Source organism: Ovis aries, chromosome 17, assembly GCF_016772045.2.
Source record: "Ovis aries strain OAR_USU_Benz2616 breed Rambouillet chromosome 17, ARS-UI_Ramb_v3.0, whole genome shotgun sequence".
NCBI lineage: Eukaryota > Metazoa > Chordata > Mammalia > Artiodactyla > Bovidae > Ovis > Ovis aries.
The window spans coordinates 57,197,191-57,216,154 of record NC_056070.1 but is presented as its reverse complement, the minus strand read 5'-3'; the positions used below and the strand labels follow the sequence as shown (position 1 = coordinate 57,216,154).

The following is an 18,964-nucleotide window of genomic DNA, read 5'->3' as shown; positions in this document are numbered from 1 at the left end:
TTTGGCATTGCCTTTCTTTGGGATTGGAATGAAAACTGACCTTTTCCAGTTTATGGGATGCTGAATGAATTTCCCTAAGTTCTGATGTGGACTTCTGACAAGAGAAAGTGTAGGGGACAATTACCCCCAAAGATCTGAGGACTTAATTTCATCAGTCAGTGAATTTGCCATGGTCACCAAATAAGATGGCCCTTCCCCCTATATAAACTCTTTGAATTGTCCTTTGAGATTTTTTCCCTCCTTCAAGACCTTGCTCTTCATTTAAACATGATAAATTTCACCAGTATAAACATGTTGAAGAGAAAGACCCAGTTTGATTTTCTTCTGCCAGCCTCTTCCAAAGATAGTCCTTGAATCCCATTCTCTCATAAGAACAAGTCTTAAAAATAAACTAAGGCAGTAAGTGCTGTGTGTCCAAAGCCAAGTTTGTTCCAAAGCTGAGAATAATAAAATTCAGGGTTCCCTTTCCCTAATTCAACTTTAAGAGCAAATGTCTTTTGTTGTTAATCTTGTTTGCAACCTCTGATCCCACCATCTCCAGGACCTGATGTTTTATTAAAGCATTTCCAAGTCTGGTTCTGATTATACAAGAAAAGTTTGTGCCTGTGTTCATCAATGTCACAATTCACATGGAGATACCAGCCAATTTGCCATATTCCTCCAGAAGGTCTAAAATCAAGGTAGAGGATAAGAAGGATATTTTGATCATCTGTTCTTGTGAAATCAAAAGTCACAAGTGCTCCTACAGTGTTTTTATTTGGCGAGCAGTTTTATTTCCTTTAATTAGTTTTCAAGGTTTAACATACCAAATTTTCACATACAAATCCAGGTTTCTGGTTTCTCTAGAAATTCAGAAGAGCTGGCAACATTTACCTGCTGTCCCTCATGGCTCAGTACTGGTATAGTGGACATTTGTGAACCTTTTGGCTGCCAGCATCTGAACCCTTCTTATTATTTAGGGATGTTACCAGTTCACAAGTGTTGGTGGGAGGCAGATGTCACTTTCCACTACTCAAGCTATATACCTGGTACTCACTGGCACATGACCCAGGCCTGGCTAATTAGGCATGTCTCCCCAAAGTTTTGTTGTTGCTGTTGTTTTAAAACATTTTAGTCTGTACTGGAGTACAGCCTATTAACGTTGTTGTGATAATTTCAGGTGAACAGCAAAGGGGCTCAGCCATGTGTCACTGGCTTTAGGAAGACTCCAGTACAGGAGCGAATTGGTGAATTCTTTCTGATATTAGACATGGTGAAAGCAACATCCAGTGAGTAGGGGCAGTAGGGTCCAACGGTAAGCAGCAGAAAGAGTTTCCTTACTGGCTTGGCTCTATGGAGTAATTTTGACCATGGTTCCAGTTACATGGCCTGTCTTTGTTCCATTTTTCCAAGCAGGGTTCTCCAATATTCTTACTGGCTGTGAGTTATCCAATATTTCATTGCTACAATCCTTTTCTGCTTATATCTTTCATCTACAAACTCTGCTCCCTTTGAGGCAGGGCATAGGGTCCACTCAAACTTCTTCCTTTATATATTAACTTCAGGCTGCTAATCAGATATGTGAGCTTGGAACTTACATCTTCTCTCTCTCTTTCTCTTTGAAGTTATAGAATTTTGTCACTGGGAGAAAAGCTAAGGATCATCTAGCGCAACGATGAGCAAAGTAAGGAGCAAAGTTTCCCAGAGGCGCCTTCCCCACCCACCGCCATTTCCTCTTACATCTCACTGGACGAAACTGGGTCACATGTTATGCCTTAAGCCAATCAGGGAACTAGGGTCACTGTGATTGGCTTAGCCTAAGGAAGTAGTCCAACTTTGGCTGAATATTAGAACATCTGAGCAGTTTTTTAAGATGCCAATGCCTGGTGGTGCACCCTAGGCCAAACTTAATTGATCTGATTGGACTTCTGGTATTGAAATTAAAAGAAAAATCCTGTGGTGCTTCTAATATCAACCCTTTTGCTAGTTCAGTCCCCCTAACCCCATCCATTTCACAAAAGCCAATACTAACCCAAAGAGATACTACGTTGCCTAAAGGACTGTATCTTCAATTAATAGCAAAAACAGATACAAGCAAGACCACACACACACACACACACACACACACACACACACACAGAAATGACATTTACTAATCGTTTTTCCAAAATATGCATAAGTACCCATTCCTTTTCTTAGAAAGTGAACTCCTGAGGAGCTTAAGGACTGAGAAGCAGTAGAGTGTAAGGCACTGTTTATCAAATTTGAGCACATCAGAATCCTCTGGAGGGCTTGTTACAACAGGGAGGGCTGAGCCCACCCCCAGAGTATAAAATTCAGTGGTTTTGGTTGGGGAGAGGGAGTGGATAATCAGCTTTTCTAACAAGTTCCCAGGGGCTGCTGCTGCTGGTCTGGGGACTACAGTAGCCACTGGCAGAGTGGCTAAGACTTTTCGCTATAGAATCACACCAAGATCCAGTTCTGTACCTTACACCAAGTCAGAACATGGGCAAGTTACTTAACATACCAATGAAATGGGGTCAATAATAACAGAAGGCTGGCCTTATGACAATAACTAAATATGAACTTAGAATGTAAAGCAATTAGAACAGTGTCTGGCCCACAGCAACTGCCTAATGAACATTAGCTATTACCATTCATTTCTTCCTTCATCAAACAATTATAAATTGAGTTTTTCCTTTGAGACATGCACTGTTTCAGGCACCAGGAATACAGTGGTGAGGAAAGCAAAGCCTTGCCTTTCCATGAGCTTACAATGCACTGAGGAGGAGCATGATAGATGACCTTGTAAATATACAGTATAACACAGAGGAATTTTGCATTCCAAGCAAACAATATCAGCTGTACACAGAGCTTTATGAAAACTTGGTCCAACCTTGTTCACATTTTCCAGCTCAAGGAGGCGGTGGCATTGTTTCTTTCTAATGCAAAAACTTCTTAGCAGCATGGCTTTTACCATGGCAGCTGAATAAAGCTCAGGTTATGGCTTTTCCAGTCAGGTTCTCCAGAGAAACAGAACCAATAGTGTGTATGTGTGTGTGTAAAATTTAAATTTACACTTATGTTTAAAGCATGTTCAAATATAATTTGGGAATTCCCTGGCAGTCCAGTGGTTAGGACTCTGAGCTTCCACTGCACAGGGTATGGGCTTGATCCCTGGTTGGAGAACTAACGTCCCACAAGCCAAGTAACGTGCCAAAAAAAAGTTTAAAAAAATATGATTTATATTTATACTTATACTATATAGTATATTTATATGTAGATTTTAAAATACTCTACTTTAAATCACTAAAATGTACATGAATTAAAGAGCCAAAGGAATTGTGAAAAGAAAGCAAAACATGCACAAAATCGTGACTCTGAGCACCTTCTAACATTTTTAACAAATTCCAACTCCATCAAGATCAAGATCTTTGATATCAAGTGCTCTCTCTCACTTCTCCCATCCTCAGAAACAAGGGAAACAATAGCTCTAAGATGAATCATGAGAGACCAGGGTAGATGAAAGAGATAACTTGCCTCCTCTCCCTGAATAGATCCAGGGTTGTCACTTACGCCCCAAGGATTTCTCCCAAATAATGTTGCAGGCATAAATATAAGGTAGAAATTTGGCAATTAACTATTCTTACTTAACTCTATGTTTACTGGGTGAGGAACTCCATCAAAAGCTATTAGAATTAATCAGCCGGTTCAATGAAGCTGCAGGATATAAAATCAACATTTTATATACTAACAATGAACTATCAAAAAGAGAAACAGAGAATATAATCCCATTTCCAACTGCATAAAAAAATAATAGAAATGCATTTACAAGGAGATGAAAGATCAATACAGTGAACACAACACATTGAGAAAAGAAACTGAAGAAGACACATATAAATTGAAAGATATTCTGACCTCACAAACTAGAAGAATTAATATTCTTAGAAAGTACATAAAACCCAAGGCCATCTATAGATTCAACATAAGCCCTAGCAAAATTCCAATAATATTTTCCACAAAAGTTAAAAAAAAAAAAGTCCTAAAATTTGTATGGAACCACAAAGGACCCTAAGAGAAAAACCAAATTGACAGCATCACAATTCCTGATTTCAAACTTTATTACAAAGCTTTAATTATCAAAACACTATAATACTGGCATAAAAAAAAAAAAGACACACAGACCAATGGAACAGAGTTGGCAGCCCAGAAAAAAACACATACATATATGATCAAATAATACTTGTCACCATGAACTTCCAGATGTTCAAGCTGGTTTTAGAAAAGGCAGAGGAACCAGAGATCAAAATGCCAACATTCACTGGATCATGGAAAAAGCAAGAGAGTTCCAGAAAAACATCTATATCTGTTTTATTGACTATGCCAAAGCCTTTGACTGTGTGGATCACAAGAAACTGTGGAAAATTCTGAAAGAGATGGGAATACCGGACCACCTGACCTGCCTCTTGAGAAACCTATATGCAGGTCAGGAAGCAACAGTTAGAACTGGACATGGAACAACAGACTGGTTCCAAATAGGAAAAGGAGTACGTCAAGGCTGTGTATTGTCACCCTGCTTATTTAACTTATGTGCAGAGTACATCATGAGAAATGGTGGGCTGGAAGAAGCACAAGCCGGAATCAAGATTGCCGGGAGAAATATCACTAACCTCAGATAAGTAGATGACACCACTCTTATGGCAGAAAGTGAAGAGGAGCTAAAGAGCCTCTTGATGTAAGTGAAAGAGGAGAGTGAAAAAGTTGGCTTAAAGCTCAACATTCAGAAAATGAAGATCATGGCATCTGGTCCCATCACTTCATGGGAAATAGATGGGGAAACAGTGGAAACAGTGTCAGACTTTATTTTTTCAGGCTCCAAAATCACTGCAGATGGTGACTGCAGCCATGAAATTAAAAGACGCTTACTCCTTGGAAGGAAAGTTATGGTCAACCTAGATAGCACATTCAAAAGCAGAGACATTACTTTGCCGACTAAGGTCCATCTAGTCAAGGCTACGGTTTTCCAGTGGTCATGTATGGATGTGAGAGTTGGACTGTGAAGAAAGTTGAGCGCTGAAGAATTGATGCTTTTGAACTGTGGTGTTGGAGAAGACTCTTGAGAGTCCCTTGGACTGCAAGGAGATCCAACCAGTCCATTCTAAAGGAGATCAGTCCTGGGTGTTCATTGGAAGGACTGATGCTAAAGCTGAAACTCCAATACTTTGGCCACCTCATGCGAAGAGTTGACTCACTGGAAAAGACTCTGATGCTGAGAGGGATTGGGGGCAGGAGGAGAAGGGGATGACAGAGGATGAGATGGCTGGATGGCATCACCGACTCGATGGACGTGAGTTTGGGTGAACTCTGGGAGTTGTTGATGGACAGGGAGGCTTGGCATGCTGCAATCCATGGGGCTGCAAAGAGTTGGACACGACTGAGCGACTGAACTGAACTGAACTGAATACTTGCCAAAGAACCAAGAACACAATACTCATTGGATAGTTTCTACAAAAAATAATGTTGGAAAAACTGGATATCCATATGATAAAGAATAAGGTCATTATACTAAATGAAGTAAGTCAGACAGATGGACATTGTCATATCACAGCCCCATCTGACCCCCTTCTGACTCCCCAGGAAGGGACCAGGGTGAAGCCATAACTGTCATTTTATATTTGCCCTCTGTCCCTCTATTCTACTCCTAAAATGGGTGACAGTGTGGTAGTAGGAGGCAAGGAGCAGCTACTTCTAAATCAGAACACTTGTAATCCTGGGTCAGCCTCATCTCCTCTCAGGATTGTTGTCTTTCTCAGCATGGCAAAAAAAAAAAAACCAACAACCAACAAACAAAAAGCAGGGACTTCTCTGGTGATCCAGTAGGTAAGAATCCGAGCCTTCAAAGCAGGGGCCTGGCTTCCATTCCTGGTCAGGGAACTAAATTCCACATGCCACAGTGAAGAGACCGTGTGCTGTAACAATGATCCAACAGGCGGCAATGAAAATCTCGCGTGATACTGCGCGCCCCAACTAAAACCCAGCGCAGCCAAAACAACAGCCAAACTTTATTACGGATATAATACACACTTATTGCTGGGAACTACAGACCAGCAAAATAGAAAACATAAGTGGTTCATAATCCCCTTACCTCAGAAAAAAAATACTAACATTTTGATACCAATTCTCCTCAGCAGCTTCACGTCAGAGGGACCCTGTCCTCTTCGCTTACTAACTAGCCCTTTCCAGTTACACATATTAACCTGGAGGGAAGTTACTTATTATTTACTTTTTCCTCTCTGGAGTTGTTTCTGGAGGTCGTTCTGTAAATTTTGTTGGGTGAGGGGCATAGATTTGAGAGACAGACTGAAGTTGGAGTTGTGCTTGGAGTTGTTTTTCAGTTTGAAGTGCTCACCTCCTAGCTTTGGGGGCAAAAAGTATTTCAAGCCTTGTTTTTTATGGTATCTGTATTCAAGAACTGGTCATGTCATTTCGGGTTGTTTTACCTCAGAATTTTTTAGCGCTGGCCGCTTTCTGTTCCCTTGAAGGGTAACAGCTATAACTCTGGTGACGACTGGAATTGGCTTTGGCCGTGAGACTTTAATTTGTAATGATGATTGGTGGCTGTACGGGGTGGCCGTGCCTCTCAGGCGCGCGCTCCCTCTGGGTTCAGGACTCTGGTCTACACCAGAGAGGGGAGATCCAGCTAGAAAAGGGCGGAGCTGGGGCGAGGCGTCCGCCCGGGCCTGCCGGCAACCAGGCAACAGGGCCTTAGCAACGGGGAGGGGGCGGGACCTAGGGAGGAAGTCCGATGGCCGCTAAATCTCGCGAGAGTTGCGTTTGCGCGCTAACTCTAAGTGCGAGGGTCCCGGGGTCTGGTTGTGGCTGTTGGCGAGGTTCGGGCCTCTGGGAAACGCGACAAGCCCACCGGCCACCATCATCACCATCATCATTATGGAGACCTCAGCGCACAAGCAGCAGCAGCCTGAGGCGGCCAAGATCAGAAACCTGCCCTGGTAGGAGGGGGCCTGGCTGCTGCGGGGAAGGGGATCGGCCGCGCGCGGAGGCGGTGGCCCGAGTGAACAAGTGGCCAGTCTCCAGCCCGACCTCGCCCCGCAGTCCCCGGACTTGAGGCCGGGGTGGAGCCACAGAAGTTCACCTGCCCTCAACTCCCCAGTCCTGCTCCATTCTATTTATAACTGGCTAGGTCTCCCTTCACCCGTAACCCAGGGCCCCCTTTCCTGTTGCGGAAGAGGAAAACGGCTTCCCCACTTGGGTGACAACATGGGTTCGATCCCATGTCTTCTGACATTGCCTTGGCCTCTGTGGCAGAATATTCTCTTGACAAAATAGTCTCTTCTCTCGGTGCGATTACTGGTCACATTCTAAGCTAGAATAATGATAATGATGATGACAGCACTTCCTAGTTAACTTATATTTCAGTGACTTTGTTACACGCACCCTATTAGATGTTGGAATTTTGCAAAGACCCTGGGAAGAAGATACTGTTATTCCAGCTTTACCAAAAGGTTAAATGACTTGCTTAAGGTCTAGAGTTGGAAAATAGGTTTGGATTTGAACCCAGGTGGTCCACATTCAGAGCTTGCATTCTTAGCCAGTCTGCTTCCACAACTGTGTCTTACTGTTGTTTTAAAGACTGATAGGATTTGGCTTGATTTTGAAAAACTTATTTCTTTTCAAAAGTTTTCAAGATAATGAGTTCGGTTTGTTGTTACTATAGTAAAAATATATAACATACAATTTACAGTTGTAGCGATTTTGTAGTGCATTCAGAATGTTGTGTGATCATCCACTATCTAGTTGCAAAGTTTTTCATATACCTCAAATGGAAACAATATACCTATTGGCAGTCACTCCCCATTCCCCTCTCCCTCAGCTCCTGGCAACCACTCATCTACTTACTGTCTCTATGAATTTGCCTATTCTGGATATTTCATGTAACTTGAATCATACAATATGTAGCCTTTCATGACTGGCTTCTTAGATCAGCAGTTCATGTCCTTTTATTGCCAGTAACATTCCACTGTATGGCTATACCACCATTTATTGATCCATTCATCTGTTAATTTATATTTGGATACAGGTTCAATTTTGGATTAACGTTAGGTGCCCATCCAGGTTGAGATTATAGGCAGATAGCTGGAAAGGTGAAATGAGAGCAGTTTTTCAGGGGGGCGTGGCCACAGGGGTTAGCCTGTGCATTTCATAATGTTTAATAACTTCCCTGATGACTATCCACTAGATGCCAGTAGCACCTTCCACCCAGTTTTGACAGGGGAAAAGTCTGTAGATATTATCAAGAGTTCACTGGAGGACAGAATTGCCCCAATTGAGAACCACTGGGTTAGAGGTTTTTGTATCTCTCTTCTTTTAGTTAGGATATGTATGAAAGGACTCTTCTGCACCTAACAAAATATTCTGGCCTTTATATATGTTGTAATGCATGCTACATTGTATTTTAGGGTTGAAAAATACCGGCCACAGACACTGGATGATCTCATTTCTCATCAGGACATCTTGAGTACTAGTAAGTATCCCTGTGTCAGTGGCTGGTATCCTAGTTGAAGAACCTGGATACATTGCTTAGGGATGTGGTCTCTGCTGTGATAACCTTAAAGAATCTGACTAAGCTTTTGGGATGTGGCTCTGACAGCTGCATCCTTCAGATGTTTCATTCCTGCCCGTGCCCTGGATTTGAACACAGATGTGAAGTAGACTCAGCCCAACTCTGGCCCGCGGTGAATGAGGCGACTGAGACTGATAGCATCTGTCTTTCTCCCCCCATCTTCAGTTCAGAAGTTTATCAGTGAGGACCGCCTGCCGCACCTCCTTCTGTATGGTCCTCCAGGGACAGGAAAGACATCCACCATCCTGGCCTGTGCTAAACAGCTGTACAAAGATAAGGAATTTGGCTCCATGGTCTTGGAGGTAAATGAGAGGATTACCCTTAACTTTCAACGGACTCTGGTTTCTTATTTTTAGTTCTGCTAGTTTTGTTTTCCAACTTAGTTGCCCTGCTGGTGGTTGGGAAAGAAGCAGATATACAATATTTCAATTCACTTTTCCTATAATTGACATTTTTGCCTGGAGATTTTGGGTGTAGCTAGAGGGCAGTGGTAGGGCCAGGTGTTTTTGTTTGCTTTTGCCAGCTTTTACTCAAACACTCAGGGGTCACTTGGTTGCTAGCTGTATCCCATGTGCCCTTCTCCATGTTGCTCCACACTGTTCTTGTCCCAGAAGACTGGGCGGTGTTGCCGACAAGCTCCCTTGCCCTCTGGCTCCTATTGGGTTTGGCCAGGAGTTGGGGGAAAAATGATGCCTGGTCCAGCCCTGGGTCACCACAGACGGACAGTGTCCCCACCCACAGGGCACAGCACCCAGCATTCCCCAGGAGCCAGCATCACTCCCCCAACAACCCCTTAAGACTTGAGAGTGGTAATGGGCCCCAGTAGCCCATAAGGTATTGCATAGCTCTTGTGGTTTCTCCCACACCTCACGAGCACCTTTGAAAATATCTCTTCATTTAATTCTCTTCAAATTACCGAATTTGAGTGTGCTGTTTACTGCTGGGACACGACTGATCCACTTAGATTATGAAATTCTAAATATTGTCTATTGTTAAGAAAAAAAATGGTTTAACTTACTTTTTTTGTTATAGATCTTAGAATCTTTCTGCTACCAAGATTCTTAATTGTTCTTACTTCAGTTTATTAAAGACTTGCTAACTTCTGAGTTGCTCTGGGTTGTGGTAGCTAAAATTAGTATCATTCTGCTCCTGCCTGGGGTGCTGTTCACTGTGACCAGACCAATTAATTATTCCTCCAAAGCATGTCAGTGATTGTCCTCAAAAGGGAGAAGAAAGATAGTCATTGGCCTTTCAGAATATAGTGGAATGATCTAGTGAGCTGTGAGTTTTAAATATAACTGCTATCTTTTTTTTTAATGATCATCTCTTTATCTGTCCTTAGACCTAGAGACCTAGCTTGCTGAGCAGGACTGATAAAAAGATACATTAATTCATAGCACACTAATATGTTTTCTATTTATTCTGGCTTCTTTCACATTTAGCTGAATGCTTCAGATGACCGAGGAATAGATATTGTTCGGGGACCAATCCTGAGCTTTGCTAGCACAAGGACAATATTTAAGTAAGAATTCTTTGCATAATTTCTCTCCTTAAAGATTTTGATCAGTGAGTTGTTTTTTAAATCCTCTCCTTTGCCAGTTTATAAAAGTGTAAAAAAAAGAGGGGGGAGGTTTTGTCAAAAGCAGCCATGAGAAAGACATAAAGTACAGGAATGGTGGTAAGAAATACTAAAATGAAAATACTATCTGAATCTATTTGCAGGTACTCTCGGGCAGCATTAGTTTCATTTTATTGGTTAACAGAGAACTGATTACATCATGAGACTGGGTGAGCTAGTTTGAATTTAAACAAAAATGAATTGAGATCAGGGTGGATAACTAGGATGGTGGTGAAAAAAGAGAGGAAAAGACAGTAAAGGTGGTGGGGAAAAGGCAGCACTAGGATAATAGGATTCTGGGTAGAAGAACGAGGAAGGTGCCAGAGGACAGAATCTGACACAGAAGTTAGACCTCTGTTCCCTTTAAGAGTTGAAGGAGCAGTGGGGTATTTGCTCTATGTGACCACAAATGTCTGCTTTGGTCAGAGTTCTAGGAAAAATGAACTTTATGAGCTAGGGCCCAATGGCACAAATGTGAAGGTGTAGGTTTGGGCCTGGAAGTCACAGTGAGATTGAAGAAGCTTTTAGAAAGTACCACTTGTTTTCCTAGGAAAGGCTTTAAACTAGTGATCTTGGATGAGGCCGATGCCATGACTCAGGACGCCCAGAACGCCCTGCGGAGAGGTAAGGAGTATGGCCATGCCCAGTGTATTGGTGAGGACAGCTCTAGAGGAGAATTAGCATCTTTGGACATGAGATAGGACATGGCTTCTTTTCCGTTTTCATTCAAATCTCTGTATGCCTTTCACTTCATATCCCATCTGATGATCTAGACAAAAATGTCTGCACTGGAGTATTACCTCTTCTAGTAACTTAAAGACATAAACCTTTTGGGGACTCTTAGGTAATGACCAGACACTGTTGTTTTATCCTCCTTTCCCCCCTGGGTTCAGTTTCAGGGTTGGGAATTTGTACTGATGGATGGGAGTGGGTAGGAAGTTGTTCATTCCTAAACTGCTAGATAGGCCTTTCTGCTATTGGTACCCTTAGATACAAAGGAGCCAGGAAAATAATACTAGAAATTTAGTTGCATCAGTCATGTCAGAAAGCTGACATGATTTCACTTCTTGCCGGGAGAATGATTTGGCTGGGAAGGGAGAGTACGCTGTAATTTGTCAGTCTTAAGGGGCCTGGTGCAGTTAGTTTCTTTGCAAGGACATTCTTAATCTCTCTCATTAAGATTCTGCAGTGAACAGCTAAGAGAGAAGAGAATCTTTAAGAATCTTAGGGAGGAGTAGATTCCAGCCCATGTTTAAGGAGGAGGAGAACAGAATATCTTCTGGTCCTAAAGGCGTTGGCAGCCTTTCTGCAGCATCTTGTTCTGTTGAGTCAGTCTGGGCAGATCCCAGCATGAGAATGTTGGTACAGAATGAAGCTGATGTCTTAGGCATCTCTGAATTCATGTTAATGCTTTGCGAATGCTCTAAGAGTTTGAGACAAAGTCCATTGGAAAGTCTTCAAAAAGCCATCCTCTTCCCCTGCCCAGTAAAACTTGGGGCAGCATCCATCTGCCAGGTAGAATTTTATGCAAAAGGGAAGGAATAGTGGATTTCACATCTTAATGGAGTAGAATGGCAAGAGTGCCAGAATCATGGCCAATCGTGGAAGAGGAAGTGTTCTGTACAGTCTTGTTCATCAGCTCAGGAAAGGATGGCTGGTCTCCAGGGACATCCTCTCTCGCTACCATAGCATCTCCACTTGTCTGCATTCTTGTTTTCTGTGCCTTTCACATGACCCTAGAAAAGTGCAGGGTTTCTGGGTCCCTTGAAGGATCAGAACGGAAGTGAGGTGGTTTTCTTTTCCCTTGCCAGTGATTGAGAAGTTTACTGAAAATACCAGATTTTGCCTCATCTGTAACTATCTGTCAAAGATCATTCCCGCCTTGCAGTCCCGGTGTACAAGATTCCGATTTGGACCACTGACTCCCGAACTCATGGTTCCCCGCCTGGAACACGTCGTAGAAGAAGAGAAGTATGTTGAAAAGCAGGGAAGAAGGGCGGGCCTTGGGAGACTGAGTGTTGGGTAAGGCTACTGGCTGGTATGTTTTAAGGTGATACCATTTGTAGACAATTCAGGAAACCTGGCACTGAACCTGAAACCTGGCATTCAGGTTAAGCCTCCCTGTCTGTCAGCTGCCCTGGCATCTCACAGACATTCTTCATGAAAGTCATTTGGTTCTTCACTGGATTCCATCCTTCTCCCCTGGAAGCTGTCCCACCTTTTTCCGGCTCTTCGTTGTTGGGAACTGCACATTGCCAAGTCCCCTCTGCTAAGATGCCTCTAGCCTTTCTAGACTAGAAGGGAGGGTCCTGAGCCATCACATTCTGTGTAATCAGATGCCAAGCAAGTAAGCAGCCCAAGCCGCTGCTGTTGTTAACAGGTGCCTTGGCTCTGCAATTGCAGATCTCATCAGGACCCTATCCTCCCGGAGAACAGATTTCAAAGCTACCTGCGCAACAGTTGATTAAGCAACACTTGATCCCAATAAGAGTCCTTCTAGACTTGGACTGGACTGTGACTCAACATGAGGCCAGTGTCCCCAAAAGCCAGTGAATTCTGGAGTCTATAGTTCAGGAGAGTATTGTTAACTCTATCCTTCCCTTTTCTTTAAATTCCTCGATCATCCCAGGCCATCTTGTTTCCTCCATAAGCACTTGTGCTCTCAGGACCTCTGAATCCCTTCTGCCTATTTCCTTTCAGAGTTGATATAAGTGAAGATGGGATGAAAGCGCTCATAACTCTTTCCAGTGGAGACATGCGAAGGGCTCTGAACATCTTACAGGTATGGCACTACTCCAAGCAGATCTCTAGTTGCTTTGGAATAGTTTTCCAAGAAAGACATAAGCAACAATACAAGAGAACTGGTAAAAACTTGGTCTTGTTATATATTAAAGATGTACCCCACCCTTGTGTTTCAATTAATTGAAAGAATAATTTGTTGCAAACAAGGGAGAGATAGGGAAGGACTCTGCAGCAGTAACCAGTAACATAGCTGATAAGCAGCGGCATCCTCCGGACATGGCCAGATCTTAGCAGTGTAAGAAGTACAGGGTTCAGCCTGCTGGGTGCCTCCCCACCCCCACATTGCTGCCACTGAAATTGCCTCCTGATCCGCCTGCAGCAGCCATGGTGATTCTCCCCCTCTGTCTGCACAGAGCACCAACATGGCCTTTGGGAAGGTCACAGAGGAGACCGTCTACACCTGCACAGGACACCCACTCAAGTCAGACATCGCCAACATCCTGGACTGGATGTTGAATCAAGACTTCACCACGGCCTACAGGAATATCCTTTCTCATGCCCTACAGTCGGTACTTAAGTGTCCAGGGTCTGAACATGGAACTCCTTGCAGCTCATGATGGCGCACGATGTCTGTGGGCGGAATGAGTGCTTGTCTTTAATGCCACAGAGTTCTTCCTGAAGGGCCCTGACCTGGGTGTGGCTTGCAGCCACTCCACTCACAGATGGGAGGGAAGCACTTAGACATTGGATGGAAGATGCAGTCATTTTCAAGATGTCAGTGTTACTCTTGTTTTCCTGTAAAATTAAGAGCTAGGTGTAGTGATGTAAAGCCTTTTAGGGAACGCATTTGGTTCTATTCTCTACTAGACAGATACAACTGTTATCTTTCAGAAAACCCTTATTGGATGGAGATGAAAACACAGAAAAATAAGAATTTGGGTCCAACATATGCCACTTCAGATGGAAAGCAACAGCTGTGTTGGGGTGAAAAGCCCTTCAAAAGTCACTCTCTACAGTGTTTGTCCTGGAACTTGGTCGCTTTGCCTTAACTGCTCCTCTCTAGATATCATGGAGTTAAAAACTCTGAAGGGATTGGCGTTACACGACATCCTGACGGAGATACACCTGTTCGTGCACAGAGGTAACTCATGTTCCTCCCCAGTTCGGAAGCTGTGTATAAGGCAGCATGCTTTGGGGTTGGGGGTGGTTGGAGAGGGAACCTGAAGCTCCACTGTCCACTTTGGAAACAAACAGGAATGAAGAGGTGTAAACCTGGTCCCTCATTTTTTGTTTTATCTTGCTATTTAAAACCTGTTCTAAAAATACTCTTTTGACCTCTAGAATGCTAGGGGGAAAGAAGAAATTCCTGAAAGGCTAACGTATTTCCTCCAAGGGTTCATATTTTAAAGCAATAAGTAGGATATTGTAATTCGTATTTCTAAAAGGGTATTTTCCCCAAAAAGAGAGGGAGAAGGAAGATCTAGCTTCAGGTCAGCCAGAGTGGTCTCACCTAAACCACCTTAAGTTCCCCACTTGGTCGTGTGTTCTCTACAGAAAACTGCTGCTCGACCCTGGCCCACATACTACCCACCCCAGGCCAATCCAGTTAGCCCTTTGAGGGAGGACCAGACACTTGTGTCTTTGAGCTCTGAGTGGTCTGTTCAGCCTCATGGAGAAGCTCCTCCCTGACCCACAGTCACCTGCGGACAGTCTGGTCCATGAACACTGGTTCTGCCAGTTCCTTTCTAAGCCACTGGCTGGTGTGTGAAATTCTGCCCAAGAACATGGTTGGCTCAGGCCCAGCTCTGCACTTTGTGGGCACTGAGAATGAACTGACCTTTAAAAATCAATCGTTTTTAAAATTGGGATAGCAAGTGAGAACTCAGCTTTGACAGTAACTTAAGAGTGACCCAGTGGCTGAAACAGCATTGTGGATGGGTCTTCCACCTTCTTATGATCACTCTGGAACCTGCTCATTTTTTTAGCTACCCTACAAAGACTCAAAAAGAACAAAAACTTTGAAAACCTACACTTTGTACTTCCAGAAGCATGGTATCTCAAGATCTATAGCTTCAAGAGATTAGTCTTATCTGATGTGGAAACTCATACTTGTCCTCTGTGATGTTTTTAACAGTAAATAATGACTGACCCCACTCATTTGATTTTTTTCTCCCAGTTGACTTTCCATCTTCAGTTCGAATACATTTATTGACCAAAATGGCAGACATTGAGTGAGTATTTATTTTCCGGTTTTGTTTTCCTGCTTTCCCTTTGTTCTGAGTTTTTTATTTCTACTTGTTTAGTATCAATGGTTTGGTCTAAATCATTCATACATAGTGGAGTTTAGTTTTGGGTGGGATTACTGAACAAAGCCGGGGGAAGGGCGTGGAGCTGCTTTTTTAAAGCACAGGGGTTAAACAAGGACAGGTACAGCTCAGTTACATATTTGAGATAAAGGCCTCTCCTTCAGCCTCAGAGGCCGGGTCCACCCTTGTTCTCCATGTGCTCTTGTTATTTGGGAGGCCTGCTTTAGTTCAAACATCCAGGTTGTTTGGGGACAGCCAGCTATCCAGCTGTTATTAAGGCATTTTGGCATACGAAAGCATATTGCAGGGAAAGTAAACATAAACTCAATTTTCCACTTTGGCTGCTTCAGTAAACACAGTTATTAGCCCCCAGTGAAGCTGGCAGCTCTCATCTGAGTAGACAAAAAGCACTGGGTTCAAAATAGACATCCACATCAGCCAACTCCAATTCACCATCACTGGCATTCACACGTACCAATTAGGTCACTTCTTACTGCTACACTGTGAACTGCATGGTTTTACTTTCAATAGCTGGGCACTTGAAAAGGTTGCAAGATAAATACCAGTGTCTTGCTTTATTGACTAGACCACAGAACCACAGATACGGCAAACCAAACTTCCCAGTGAATTAGGAGGAAGGAAACTTAATTAAAATCCCTCTCAATGCATTTTGTAGGTGAAGAAATAATCCCTAGTCACATGCATTTTGCATATTCACAAAGAGCTTTAACAAAGTTCAGTTCAGATCACCGCTACTGGTAACAATTTTAAAAAAATTTTTTCCTTTGTAGTCTGAATCAGATTTATGAATGAGTATTTGAGGCAGCAAATAAACTGTCTGGGACAAAAGACTGCTGCCTGGGATGAATTTCCATTCCCTCCTTCCAGTCCTGCAGCCGACTTAAGGTCTGATTGCTATTGTTCTTTGGTCAAAAGGCAGTGCTATTCTCTTACTTCGGTTTGCTTTCTTTTAGGTACAGACTTTCTGTTGGCACCAGTGAGAAGATTCAGCTGAGTTCCCTCATTGCCGCTTTTCAAGTCACCAGAGACCTGATTGTCACTGAGGCCTAGATGCTGGGGACCACACGCTGCCAACTCACTCTCAGGCCCAGCAGTGACAGAGCAGGGGACTGTGTCACAAATGAACAGCTGCCTGGGCTGGGTGTTTACACAGTCACCCCCAACTGTGTAAAATTGTTCCAGGCATGGATGGGCAGACATTTAAAAAGTACTGTGTGTGTGGCTGTTTGGAGCAGGGCTGTACAAAGCAGTTTTAATGTCCAGCTGTCTTCCTGCACTATGCATATGTCTTACAAGGGAACAAAGCAAAACCCATTTTTAGCCTTAAGGCTTTTACTCTTCAGTTGCTTGGATGATAGGAAATTGGCGTACCCCACTTGAAACATCAGGCTTTCAAATCTAATACGGCCCAAGTATCTTCCAACACAAGGTAAAAAGAACATCACCAAAGTCACATTTGTAAATCTAATCTGTGGTATACTTTAAATAGGTGTTAATCGGTTTCTGGCCCAAGCCATTATGCTTTTATAAAATGAACTCAATTTTCTTCCTTTAAAACCTGGCCTTTTTATTTTTGCTCTTGAAGTAGAATAATTGCTTGTTGGTTCCTAACTGTAGTGTGGACAGGAGAGAAAACGTTCGTTTGAAATGATGCCACTGGGGCCGGAGATCATCCAACACTGACTTGTATAACCCAGGGCACATGAGATGAAGCCTGACTAAGCCTGCAAGTGCTGAAAGGATTGGAACTCTTTGTATTTAAATAGAAGACAGTTTATCTGCAAGCATTTGTGCTACATCTGTGACAGGGTTGTGCACGGTAAAAATAAAGCAGCTTACTTACTGTTTAAGTGACTCCTCTTTCCTTAGCCAGCTATACAGAGGCTGCCTTGTTTGACTTGCATTTATATGAAAAAGCTGCCTCCGACCCTGATTATCATAGAATTAACTTTCTTTGGAGGCTGTTCTTTATAAAGGTGTCTAATTCTTATACCGTCAAAAGGGAGAAGTTGGTTACACCCATCACTCATGTGGGCCTCGTCTGAAGCTAATGGCCTAGGGGTGGGGGTGGGAGATTGTCTCAAGGAAGCTGCCCAGGGCCTCTCAGACTACACCGTTTGATATTTCAAGATGAACATGAAATCTAAATGTTGCCCAATCTATTCCCAGCTGCCTTGTACTTACTTGTTTTAAAAGGTGATTTTTTGTTTTCCTTAATGGAAAAAATGAAACGGCGAGCCAAAAGCGTTCTACCTTTTTTCCTTCAATGAAAGCCTCTCATCTTGAAAACAAATGCTTTCCTTTCAGCAACAAAGGCAACAGAGGAGAGGCTCCTCTACCTTTCCAACATGTTTTTTTCATAATACACAGGCCTCCACAAAGTACCTAGTAAGAAAGCCAAAGGATAAGATGTTGCATTTCTTTTAAAATAATTTAAAATATATTAAATTTTCCAAAGGCAGATTTTGTTTGAATGAGGTGGCTTGATTAGATAACTATACACCACTGAAGGAGAACAGTACTTTTAAGGAGCTAGTTGTGTTTAGGGGCAGAGTTGAGACTGGCTGATGAGTCCAATGAGTTGAAGCAGTCAAGTCAGATCTCGTACAGAAGAAAATCAGCTGAAATGACACCAATTCTTCACACAATTAAGAAGAGACATCTTCACAACTGTTGGAATTGAGTACTATGGTTTTTAGATACCATTGAGAAAAACACAGCTGTACCTTAACATCTGTTGAGGAAATATAAATATGCTAACTGGCAAACAACTGACAGATAACTCAGTAGCCACTGGAACAGTCATGCAGTTGAATACGTTCTGTGTAACCTGACACAAATCTGTTGCCTCCAGCACATGCACACCATTTTTTTTTTTAAAAAAAGCCAAATCTACTGTCTATCAGGAGCACGGCCTCTTGAGTCACCTGGACTTGAGCTGATAATGCCTCCCACCAGACATCTCGATGATACCTGTCCTGCGGACCAGAGAGAAACAGGGGGAAGGAAAGCCCTTGCTCACTCACATCAGAGCTGCTCTGACCAGCAGGACAGAACTTCACCAAGGCCTCTTCTGCATCTGGATCAGTGACAAGACACTTAGCAGAAGCCACACTCCAATCAAGGGAGTGGGAACTTTCCTGCTGCCACAGAGGCGTGAGGCCCAGGCGCTCCTCTCAGTAAAACAACTTAACTGCACTTGGAATCAAAATGACCAGAGGGCCCAGCACTGCTGTGCATAAGTGGACTGAAGGTAAAGCTCAGGCTCCATCATTCTGTTCCTCTTCTAAGACTGACACTCGTGTGTCCTGGGGAAGAGACCCCGGCGGGTCCACTGGAATCTGGCTTTGCTACATTCTGTTCGTAGCTTCCCAAACAAATTGTATTTCAACCCAAGGCCAGATGTTTGGCCCATTATTCCACCTACTCCTTTGTCAGGAAGATTTATCCTGCTACAAAGAAAACAAGTAAGACTATGGAGACTGGGTTAGAAAGTCCTGTACGTGAGGAACTCTTTCATTTTCTTGGGGATTGGCAGTGCTAGCACTTGGTATGTCGTGAGGAAACTTCGAAGGGCTTTCCGGCATAAGTGCTTCAGTGATGACAGGACCCGAGGAGCCGTCCAGAACTGGACGTGGCCATCCCTTGTCCTGAAAT

At 43.2% G+C, this 18,964-nt stretch overlaps 2 protein-coding genes across 4 annotated transcripts in view; one reads left to right on the top strand and one right to left on the bottom strand.

The window, feature by feature from the left end:
• Positions 1-6,822: 6,822 nt before the first annotated feature.
• Positions 6,823-17,157, top strand: RFC5 (replication factor C subunit 5). Of its 2 annotated transcripts, XM_060400777.1 has the most exons (11): positions 6,823-6,989; positions 8,457-8,521; positions 8,786-8,922; positions 10,063-10,142; positions 10,789-10,862; positions 12,050-12,209; positions 12,939-13,020; positions 13,394-13,528; positions 14,049-14,121; positions 15,157-15,211; positions 16,261-17,157. In XM_060400777.1, the coding sequence occupies exons 1-11, from the start codon at positions 6,928-6,930 to the stop codon at positions 16,355-16,357; spliced, it is 1,020 nt and encodes a 339-aa protein (XP_060256760.1). In that variant the 5' UTR covers positions 6,823-6,927; the 3' UTR covers positions 16,358-17,157. The 2 variants fall into 2 exon arrangements, with proteins under 2 accessions (XP_060256760.1, XP_011953233.1); XM_012097843.5 differs by lacking the exons at positions 14,049-14,121; positions 15,157-15,211; positions 16,261-17,157 and adding an exon at positions 13,872-14,035 and having other exon boundaries at positions 13,394-13,549.
• Positions 15,835-18,964, bottom strand: part of WSB2 (WD repeat and SOCS box containing 2) — a 21,738-nt gene continuing 18,608 nt past the window's right edge. For both annotated transcript variants that reach the window (XM_015101647.4, XM_004017380.6), the window contains one exon: positions 15,835-18,957. In XM_015101647.4, coding sequence (XP_014957133.1) covers positions 18,795-18,957 — 163 coding nt within the window. In that variant the 3' untranslated portion in view covers positions 15,835-18,794. The remainder of the gene's footprint in view (positions 18,958-18,964) is intronic.